This window comes from Nilaparvata lugens, chromosome 3 (genome assembly GCF_014356525.2).
Source record: "Nilaparvata lugens isolate BPH chromosome 3, ASM1435652v1, whole genome shotgun sequence".
NCBI lineage: Eukaryota > Metazoa > Arthropoda > Insecta > Hemiptera > Delphacidae > Nilaparvata > Nilaparvata lugens.
The window spans coordinates 65,165,381-65,177,713 of NC_052506.1; the positions used below are offsets into that span (position 1 = coordinate 65,165,381).

Consider the following 12,333-nt stretch of genomic DNA (forward strand, 5'->3'; position numbering starts at 1 on the left):
TCAACATTTATGTTTTTAGCTAACATGAATTTATTAAATCACTATAAATCTCAAGGTGATCAATATAATCAATTATTAGATAAGTTGTAAATTTTTATAGTAAAGTGGTAATATCTTATTGAATAGTATAAAGTTATCTTAAAATCAGACAAATTTGATAAGGTCAGTTATAATATTTTACTATCTTATTTTATACTGCAGTTATAATTGACATAAATAGTTCACCATGAAGGATTAAAAATACAATTCCTTCACTCCATCCTGCATAACTCTGAGTCAAACCCTCTTTCAATCATGTTTTCGAGTATTTCGATTTATCTGTAGGATACTAATAATTTATTCATTCAATCAATTAAATCGATTCTCTGTGAATATTTACTATTTAGATAGTAAACTATCTCCATATCTACAGATTTTCTAAATAGAATTTATTGAAAAAACTGAAAAGATTAATTATATTGATTTATATAATTTATTGTGAATAATCATTTACATTCCATTATGAATTTCGATGAACAGACATGAAGCCTGGTTCTGTAATAAAATAAAATTATAGCCTACATCATTAATTTTTTCCTAGTTGTCTTCTAGCTGCATTTGGTGTTTCATATAATAGGGGAGACTGGAGCTACTGTAGGCACTTTTTTCATTTCGTCATAAAACTTTAGAAATTCGTTATTATTGACCAAATTTATACACCTTGAACAGGGATTTTATTTACCTTTATAACAGACTCAGAACACATACGAAAATTAATGTTATGGAGATGAAAATCAAATTTTAAAATACTGTATGCTCACATAATATGTCTACTCTAACCCCTATACGGGGCTGGAGTAGACAATCAATATTTTTGAATGGGGCTGGAGTGGACAAAATAAATAATTCCATTTTTTTACACTAATCACTCATAACACTCTTATCACTCTTTATTAGCCATTTTCTATTAATTTATTACAAATTCAATTTTTATAAATTTGCGGAACAGGTTCCAACGAACTTGGATCTGTAAGAAGATTAGAATAATAAAAAAAAACAAATTCACCAAAATTCAAGTCGACAAATTTTAAGTTGCTAATAAAATTTCAACAATCAGATTTTACAAATGTTTTGAACGCTTGATTCCCATACATCAGTATCACTGTAGGTACGTGACCGACTTAGTGAAAATATGATTCCCATGAGTTCTACTGAGACTAATCCCACTCCCAGCCAACTGCGACGGCTGAGTGGGAGTAGTCCCATTAGAGCACATATTTTCACTCTACAAGATACTGATATGTGGTAATCCAGCTTGAGGATTCGAAATATTCACATTTTTATTGCTGTTTTTAATGGAAAGATACTCAGCCTGCACCAGCTCGTCGATGTGTTGTCTAGAGATTGTTACTGCTACACGCTTCTACCCGCTTTCTGTGTGGCCTTAGGCTTAGGGTGACCACATTGTAAGAGCCGACTCCTTTAAATATCATTCATGAATTGAGAAATCACTTTCCGGAGGTTGAACCCACCTAAGTAGCTCCCTCATCTGTAGGTTCACTCATCTCTCATCATCATCTGTATCATTACCCACTATTCCCACCCCATCACTATTATTTTTTTTTTTTTATTCTTCACAATATGGAAGAATATGGCTAGGTGAAAAAAAGAATTCGTTTGTTGGTAATGCCCACATGAGCTCCAGGATTTTGCGTGGGTAATGATACAGATGATGATGAGAGATGAGTGAACCTACAGATGAGGGAGCTACTTAGGTGGGTTCAACCTCCGGAAAGTGATTTCTCAATTCATGAATGATATTTAAAGGAGTCGGCTCTTACAATGTGGTCACCTTAAGCCTAAGGCCACACAGAAAGCGGGTAGAAGCGTGTAGCAGTAACAAGCGTGTACAAGCATTGATCAGCGCTGTTTAGCATGGACAAACAGAAAGCAGTGTAATATACAGCCTTAATCCTTCAGCATAGTGCTGTCCATTTAGGTTAGTTGAGTATTTTAGTAATGTCCATTAAATCATCAGAAATTGTTTTGTAGAGCATTATTATTGTATGCTCAATATTTAACAATATGCCGCCAGTGTTGTCACGGTTTACAAAATTATTATTTTTTGTAATAATAATAATTATTATTTGAAATATTTATTAGATACATCCCACAACACTATCCTCTTAAACTTTCTGTATCCAAAGACATGATAACCTTCTTCTACAGGCTAACACAAAACATCAGACACTTCTACAGCACGCTCCAAACTGAGCAGCAAAATCAAACCGATTCAACTTTAAGCAGGATATGGCAGCGAGTGTGCGAGCAGCAGAGCCGGTCCTGCTATCTATCTGGCCACGCTCATTACACAGCACTGTTTCAATAGTTACTGCTCAACTGCTCAGTGCTATTTCTTAACGCTTATCGCTTAAAACTGCTTTCTGTGTGTCCGTAGCCTTACTATGAGAGAAGTAACATATCAATTCATTGATAATCGTATGGTGAGGAGTCCTGGCGGTGGCTCCACTTCGCTGCATAAGCAAGCAAATATTTCCCAAAGTATGGACAGCATGTGAGACAAAGCATTAGGATTATAGTAAGCTCAAAGTCTCAAACTTCCACTTACCATTACATCCATCATAGCACCTCATCCAAAAATTGAAGAAATGAAACTCGATCTATATCTTTTGTAGAAAATATCATGAGAGAAAAGTAGGAATGACAAAAATCTCAAAAGCACTTACAGAACTCGAAATTTTATTAAGTGAACTGCGCTTTGGAAATGTACATATTTATAAGTAATATAATAATGAAATATCAAAAACATAACAATTGGTTTTACACGACTTTCAAAAACATTTAGTACTTGAATAGGTATTGCAATAGCTCGAATTAATTGATTTTACAATAATATTAATATTATTAGAGAATTTTGAATAGACAGCAACGGTATCAGCACTACGAATATAAAGTAAGCAGTTTTGTGCTCTATGCGGTAGAATGGAGATTTTACTATTGAATAGGCCTTAGGGCATTTTGAAGAGGATAGTTGTGGCGTTCTTGAGTTCGATCGGCCGGTGATCGTCGATTGACTTTTTCGACTCGATCTGGCCGTTCCAAGAGGAGGGACTGCCGTTGTTGCCTCCTCCGTTGTCCAGGTAATTGTTGCCGTTACTCGAGCACAGAGTGTCCAATCCATACAGATGGCCACAGTACTTTCCATCATCTATATTATCTTCGAAAAACATCTAAACGAGAAAATATCAAAATCAGCTCATGAGATGGTAACAATACAAATCAGACCTACATTATTTTTTCAGAATGAGAAGAATAGTATAGCCTAGTCAACGAAGTGTTATAGAGAGAAAAGTTTGGAAGACAATTTTGACCCGCAGTTCTGTTTAGGGTAGTAAGGAGGTAGACATTTCAAAAGTCCACACCCCTACCCCCTGTGCTAAGGGGGTGGGGGTGGTTGCACAGGGGGTAGGGGTGGTTCAAAGGTACCATTTTTTGGTTTCTCGCATATAACTCGAAAATTATGCATACATGACTATTCTATAAAAAATTAAAGCTTACATATTTTCCTACAATATTTATCCAACAACTTTTTCTATCTCTTCGAGATATCCGCTCTAAAAGATGTGACATTTTTGAAAAAACACATTTTCCTTCAATTTTTTGCTATTTTTGCTCTTATAACTTTTTGAATATCGATGAGAAAAATCCATGCTAATCATGAGTTCATAGAGCATCAAATTCTCTTCAATTTGATGTATAATTTCACAAGTTTACGCACATCCCACGACTGTTGCAGCAGCTTCAGTGTTGAGTGTGAGATCTTCAGTTATGAAAAAATAGACCAATTGACAAAGGAATTTGGATAGAATGTTTTTAACACAATTTTCGACTTCGCACCTTTGTTGGGACCAGTTGGGGGATGAACATATCAAAAGTCCCCATTCCTACCCCTTGTGCTTAAGGGATGAGGGTGGTTTAAAAGTTGCATTTTTCAATGTTTTGCTTTTACACGCTCATATCTTGAGAAAAATGCGTTCAACCGGCATGACTAAACTCTTCATAAATGAAGCTTGATAGATTCTCTACAATATATTATGTTCTGTGGTGATTTGTGATATCTCCAAGAGTTTCCGAGATATACGCTCTTAAAAGTGTGAAACTGTTAAAATAACAGCTTTTAATCCTATTTTTTGATGTTTCAGAGCCTACAACTCTCCAACAATGCATCGTAGAAATAAATGCTTACCGTAGATTTGTAGAGCTTTATTTCTCTTCAATTTGATGTATTATTTCACTACTTCATGTTTTGCTACTATTGTTATAGCAGATTCAATGTGGGGGGTGAAATTTTAATTTTGTAACAATTGATCACTTGACAATGAAATTTGAGACTGGAACATCTGGTACACAATTTTTGACTTCGTAGCTTAATGAAGACTAGTTGGGAGGTAAACATAGCAAAAATACGCATCTCTAGTCCGTCTATTGGAGGTGTGGAACTGCTAAGTTGACACTTGTTGCAGAGTTGAAAATATCACCCCCCACATTGAATCTGCTATAACAATAGTAGCTAAACATTAAGTAGTGACTAAACTTAGCAGTTCCACACCTCCAATAGACAGGCTAGAGATGCGTATTTTTGCTATGTTTACCTCCCAACTAGTCTTCATTAAGCTACGAAGTCAAAAATTGTGTACCAGATGTTCCAGACTCAAATTTCATTGTCAAGTGATCAATTGTTACAAAATTAAAATTTCACCCCCCACATTGAATCTGATATAACAGCTGTTATTTTAACAGTTTCACTCTTTTAAGAGCGTATATCTCGAAAACTCTTGGAGATATGACAAATCACCAAAGAACATAATATATTGTAGAGAATCTATCAAGCTTCATTTATGAAGAGTTTAGTCATGCCGGTTGAACGCATTTTTCTCAAGATATGAGCGTGTAAAAGCAAAACATTGAAAAATGCAACTTTTAAACCACCCTCATCTCTTAAGCACAAGGGGTAGGAATGGGGACTTTTGATATGTTCACCCCCCAACTGGTCCCAACAAAGGTGCGAAGTCGAAAATTGTGTTCAAAGCATTCTCTCCAAATTCCTTTGTCAATTGGTCTATTTTTTCATAACTGAAGATCTCACACTGAGAGTTGAAATTATGTAAGCTTTAATTTTCTATGGAATAGTCATGTCTGTAAAATGCATAATTTTCGAGTTATATGCGAGAAACCAAAAAATGGTACCTTTGAACCACCCCCACCACCTTAGCACAGGGGGTAGGGGTGGGGACTTTTGAAATGTCTACCTCCTTACCTAAACAGAACTGCGGGGTCAAAAATTGTCTTCCAAACTTTTCCCTCCATACCCTTTTTAGAGCATTCATTGCCTGTACTAGTATTAGAATCCTTCAGTACAGATTTGATTTTTGTGTGAATGAAACATGGAATTGATCACATTTATTTTTCAAGGCTTTCCACTACATGCAGAATAATCGGATTTAGTAGTGTATTAGTAATAATCGGATAAAACTGTAGGTATTTATTTACAGTTCGAGTGAAATAAGGAAAACTTCAATCCAAAGAGTTATTTTGTATTACCCGAATATAACTGCTAATAGCTTTGAAAATATTGAGTTTATCTATGTTTTACACGAATAAACTGCTAATAACTTTGGAAATATTATCAATATTATTTTTTCTATCACAATACTGGATTATGTAAGATTCTATATGTGTAGTAAAACTGAAAATGAAAATTTGTGTCTCATTGGATTTGAGACTCCTCAATCGATAGATTACATTTTGATGATTTTAAATTCTGTATTTTTTACATAATAATGTGTTTATGAAATAAAAAATCAATTATCTTAAGAAGCGAGAATTTGATAATTGCAATTATTTTATAGAGTACATCTCTTTTGAAAATTGAATGTTGAATATTTCGAAAATTTACCGAACATACAAGGTAATTACAATCACTAAAAACTGTATGAATTATAAGATTGCATGCATTTTTCAAAAGATCTAGAAATGCCTATTTTTGACGGGAGCCACAATTCGATCATCCTGGGTGACAAATCAGTAAATGAAGGATACTATATCCTCTAAAAAGGAAGAGTTTTCAAGAATATAAACAGCTTTAATTAGTTTCCATTTTGGAGGTGAAGTAACGCTGTAGCATCTCTAAAGATTTTAGATTCTCCACCAAATTATTTTAAAAATAATTGTGTAGCCTATCATTGAATCAAGGAAATAAAAAGAATGAAGATTACGGTTCAAAAATACCAAAATGAATATTCTTTCTAGGGGAATGTAAGTTTATGGATATTATTATTATTATTCCTATCTGATCACCTCCCAAGACTTAGAATGTTCACTTTTCGATCTTGTGTTAGAATTTTCTGTCTTTATAAGTCAAACGTTTATGTAATACCTTACATCTGTTCATGTAAGAGTATGTAAGCCCGTAAAACGAAATTCACACCACAAACACAATATACGAGTCGTGAATTAAGAACTGAACAGTTTACTTCTTAATACAATTTCGACTACCATTCACTCACTCACTCAACGAAGCGTGAGTTAATTGATTCCGGGATTTTTCGAGGCATTGAGCCCCATCTTCAATGCACAAACACACTGTCGTGGAAGTTTGATGCAAAGAGTAGATTATGTAGAGTTCATCCGCATAGACAACGTTCAATTACTGATCAAATTCAGTACTTTTTGGATTTCCAGTTCATGGTTTCTCTTATAAATCTGCTAAAATGTTTTACTTCTCTAAGGAATTCAACATTATCCTTGCAAAAACATTGTGAGACACTCTCTGTCTTTGTGAGCCTAACGTGTTTAAATGGGAGTACCTCAGAACTGCGAGTTTCAATTTGTCTAGTGTATGAACATAACCTAAAAGGTACTGTTCAATTAGGTTTTAAAGGTGAAAGGAGATGTGAGGAAGCTCAGGTTTTGGATTTTGAATAGCAATATATCAATTTTATTCGAAATTTGTTGATAATTCTATATATTAATCACGAATAACGAAAAGTTGCTCACACTTTTGAGATATGAATGACCGTTTAAATCTCAAGTGTATGAACATAATCTAAAAGGTTACTTCGAATGAGTTTTTAAAGGTAAAAGGAGAGGTTGAGGAGGTTGGGTTTTGGCTTTTGAATGACAATATATTAATATTATTTGAAATGTGTTGATAATTTTATATAATAAACACAAATAACGAAAAGTTGTAATACTCGCACTTTTGAGATATGAATGACCCTTTAAAATTCAATATTTATTATGTAAAAACCGATTTACACTAAAACTTTTCAACGAAAAAAAAATCAGTGTTGATAAATTGATGAGAATACCAGCCAACTATTTTTTTATATCTAGAGTATAAATACTGCCAGGAAAATATGATGTAAAAAACGTTGTGATTGGGTTTCATGAAAACCACATTCTAACCTGGAGAGATAGTGTTGAAACAGAGAAATACGACATTATTATGATGAGAATCAATAGATATTGAACCATAAGACCTCATTCGTCTAAGAATGGAACAATAATATTGAAAGATGTTTTTCCAGTGATTTAGTGCTTGCATGAAATTTAATCAAGTACGGATAACAATAAGCATGAACGTCTACACCACAATTCATACCATAAAATCTAGAATATTACTATAAATTTTCATCTGATTCTAGTTTCTAGTGAAAATTTTCATTGAAACGATAATGTTAGCAAGCAAGGTATATTTATTTTATCAATAACTGGTTTATACATTTTTGAAAAAATCTATAATTATTTATCTCTTGTAGAGCTCTAAAATGTGTCTCAAACTAAAATTTGTTATAAAAGCAGTGATCACAGAATGAAAAGCGCTCTTGTACTGTCTATATCAACAAGCTGAAAAAATACAAATGCATAATAAATTCAGATAACAAGTTTCATAATACTGCATCTAATTGTGGATATTTCATTTTTTAAATATTTCTCGATATTCTAACAGCATTAATGCTATACCGAGGGAAGTCATGCAAAGGTACGTAGAAAGCAATGAACTACAAAATGTGCAATTAAAATAATAATCTATTACTGAATCAACATAATCACAGATTCCATAGAATTCAAGAAATTTATTCAACTGAAAAAAAATCAAATACATTGAAATTCTAAAAAGGTAATAAAAGTATAATATGGAATAAAACATGTTACAAAATAAAACAATGCTACTTTGATGGAGGGTTATAACTTAATACTCAAAATAAAATTTTAACATGCTACCTACATAGTCCAACAGAAAAATATGGAGTTTTTCGTGTTGCAAGCATGTAAGTCAAAAGGAAATGGCAATCATTTGCAGTCACAAAAAGAAATGTTTATATTTCGATCTCTAGAAGAAACTTAGTTTTTTCAATATTTCATTCATCCCTGTTGAACTCAACTGTTGAATTTAAACTGATTGCTAAAAAACTAAATTATGTTCTTACATAGTATCTATATAAACATTATAAAGGTTACTAAAGAGAGGTGCTTTCACAGCCATAAAAATGGAAACAAAAGGAAAATGACTAATAAAAAAGTAAAAGTACTTTCAAAACTTTGGTAAAAGAAAAAATAGTTCTAAGCAAATTAATATAAGTGTTGTAGTTAATAATAGTTTCTCATAATATTTCATTTGGCTTCCAAATGTATGATTATTTTTATTCAAGAGTACATCTATATTGTGAAATTTATTTTACAGAGCATTTACGAATAGGTTTTTATAGTTATGTTTGTAAAAATAAAGTGAATAAAAAAAAGTAGTATTCATGCGCATCTGTCTATTCTAAGAGCTGAAGCAGCGAATGGCGTACTGTGCTTCATTATTCCGATCTTTTACTGTAAGTAAAATAAAGTTTATTTTAACTCGAAAAATATGACGAACTCGATAATTTGCATGATTTTAGATTTTTAGATTTATTCATCAGGCATCAATATTCATCTTATAATGATCAATGATAATTTTAATCAATCATGCATATCGAATTAATGAGGTTCTTGGATTTGGTTTTTTAATTCATGTAATTTCTTGCCTTCAACACACCTTCCCGTTTAAGCAGATAATAGATCAACAACTAAAAATCAGACGTAAAAATATGTAGTCATTTTTTGTAATTTAAATTTAAGTTATAGTTTCTTCGATCTATGTTTATGGCCGGAAAGTATATAGTTTGGTATTGGTTTCAAATACAGAAGTATTAGAATTTTTATTGAAACATTTTGTAAAATTATTTCTTAAACTGAATACTGGAGTTTATCATTATGATGAAACTCGAAGTGGATAGTGAAATAGGTAACAGTGGATTCAAGGCGAACGCACAGAGCAGCAGACAAATCTCTTCCCAGATTATTGAATCTTACAACGCACACAGACGTCCGTCTGTCTACATATGTATGCTCATGCCTGCTGCATGCAGACATTTTATTTCTTCCTCGTCTGTCTGTAATCTTTTACTACTTTGATGGAATGATAAATCTCATGAATCCAGAAGTCCCTCCCTATATTTCTTGCCATTCCATTACCAGTCGACTGATTGGAAATAATTAGCAGTCTTTGAAAAGAGAGTTTTGAAAGTTGAAAAAATGCATAGAATAAGTAACTAAAAATGTATAAAACATTGTTAAATGGAACCCTTTAAAAAAGGAAGAAAACAAGTTTCTGATCACATTTGACGATCAAAAGATATTTGAATAGATTGAGATGTGCATGAATACTACCTTGTACTTTCACCTACTTGGTATTGGAGTTCAATAATATTATCAAATCATATGATTGTACTGTAGTGTTTTCTTGACAAATTTCCAAAAATAACTCAAGTATGCGAAACCAATATTCGATTACCTGTGGCAAATTCACTTATTGATCGATTGGAATATTTATAAATTCGAATTATTACAATGGGTACAATAATAATGTAATCAGTAATAGAACAAAAATCAAACTAGTATAATAGTTTTCTACTTGGATGAAGAAAATTTTCATACGTTTTATAAATATTACAGTCTTCAAATGAGCAGTCTTCAATGTTTAAAAATTGTCCTCACTAAGATTGGCTACCCTGATGACTAGCAAGATAAATAGAAGTTTTCAAAGGATCTAATATTTTCTTGTTTCGGTAAGCAAATCCTCATATAGCATTTTGATCAGTGAAAATAACTAGTATTTTTATGACAGCTAGGAATAATGTAGAATTTTTATCAAAACGTTCAGTACAGAATAGGAGAAATATTGAGAGAATTTTAACTTTTCAAGTACAGTACAGTGAGTTTGGGAAAATCTCAATTTGTGTCTTGCTTATAATCATTTTCGAATCTAAGATGTTTGAAATTTCAGAAACTGATAATAAATATAATAATTAATTTTAAGTTTGTTTTTAAACGTTACTGTGTGGTCGAAATAAATGCCACAATACAGTTGCGTTTACTTACGAGATTACTTATACAGAACACTGACACCCGGGTATTCAAATCATAGCTAGACAGACAGATTCACATTTAGAATAAAAAATACTTTAAAAGTATTATACTTTAAAGTATAATACTTTAAAAATACTTTAAAATATACCTTAAAAATACTACTAATAAAAAATACTTTTTTCAAACGAAAAAAGTCCGAAATTTTACAATATATTCTACTCAGTTGCGACTTCAATTGAATCTACTATAAATATCAACATGAATGCGTTAATCAAATTCGCATTACATGAAATTGATAAATTATCAAAAAGTCATATATTAAAAATTGAGTTGAATTCAATAAGCTCCTGAGGTTGTCATCCGCAATACAAAAATAAAAATCTAAGAATACTGATGCTATCAACATTAAATTAGCTATTCTATGAACTTCAACTTTTGCCGATCGAATGACTGAAATTGAATCCCTAATCCGTCAATAGAGATATTTTGGAAAATGTATTTTACATGTCCACAAAAGTGGAGTATGTAAACGATAGCAGGAAATACAAACTCGTGACACATATTTTCAAGAATGACCACCTCACTTAACCAACTTATACAAAACTTTAAAAATTGTTTATGATCTAAAGAGTTTTGTTGTGTTCAAAAAAACGTAAAAGGTGTTTTTTAAAATGATATTATATTCGTTGCATTTTCATTATTAAAAGTACCCCATATGATATTTTTATAATAAAACCATAGAAGTACAAGTGTCAGTATTAACAAAGTTCGGCAGTGTCCAGCAATGTTCGACATTTCATTGATAAATAAAAATTTTACAAATTGTTGTACATTGTTATTATTCCATCTAAAACGTCATATAAGGAGAATTATCAATAAACACTACTATAATTTATGTATTTTTTATAACTTCATTTGCATACTGTCTACGTGATTTTTAATTGATGCCAAATAAATTGAATTTGAAAACAATTATGTAAATGTCAACTGGTTAGTTTCAAATTTTCAGGTGAAATTATCAGTTTCTGAAATTTAGCAACTAGACGGTTTCATTTACAATATGGTCCGATATACAACTACAGTTAGAAAATTGACGTAATTAATACGTATGTATACTAACATTGAAGTTTTACTTTCATTTTGTACTAAAGCTTTCATATAATTGAAACTACACAAGAAGAAACATTGGTTTTTAATATAAAAACTTGATATTTCCTTGCTAGGTAATGAAAAAGGAATAGATTTTTTACTTTGGAATGTAGTGTATCTAAATATTTGGTGTAAGAGATTAACATGTTCAATTTATTGACTTGAATCTTCATGGATGAGATTCTCGTCCTAGTAGGCTACGTAACGATTTCATCATATCATATGATAATATATCATAATTGCAAGATTCCTCAACTTTGTTACTTGGAATGTAGTGCATCTCAACAGTGTAAGAGATTTAGGCCTACGTGTTGGTATAACAGTCTTATATCATCGTGGATGAAATTCTCAATCTATCAAAGATTCTATTATATTATTTGATAATTATTGTGTAATTGCAAAGATGCATCAACGTAAAAAATGATTACAATGATAATAATAGTAAATAAATATTTCGCAATGATAATAATAAAACAACTTACTCTGCTTGTACTTTGTTGCACAAAGCATAATTCTAGAAAAATTATTTAAAAAAAAGAAAAAGTTGATTATAAATCAAAGATAAACTAGCAAAATAAAAAGATCAATCATTAACAAGAAATAAAATTTGCAAAAGCTTCACAATTACTCTGCTGGTACTTTACCAGCAAAATTATCCACTGAATAGAAAAAAAACTTATAAAAAGAAAAACGAAAAACTAGCAAAATAAAGAGATCAATCAT

At 31.6% G+C, this 12,333-nt stretch overlaps 1 protein-coding gene across 2 annotated transcripts in view; it reads right to left on the reverse strand.

Annotated features, from left to right (window-relative positions):
• Positions 1-2,719: 2,719 nt before the first annotated feature.
• LOC111047245 (CCR4-NOT transcription complex subunit 7) overlaps positions 2,720-12,333 on the reverse strand; it is a 46,383-nt gene continuing 36,769 nt past the window's right edge. For both annotated transcript variants that reach the window (XM_022332955.2, XM_039424327.1), the window contains one exon: positions 2,720-3,230. In XM_022332955.2, coding sequence (XP_022188647.1) covers positions 3,009-3,230 — 222 coding nt within the window. In that variant the 3' untranslated portion in view covers positions 2,720-3,008. The remainder of the gene's footprint in view (positions 3,231-12,333) is intronic.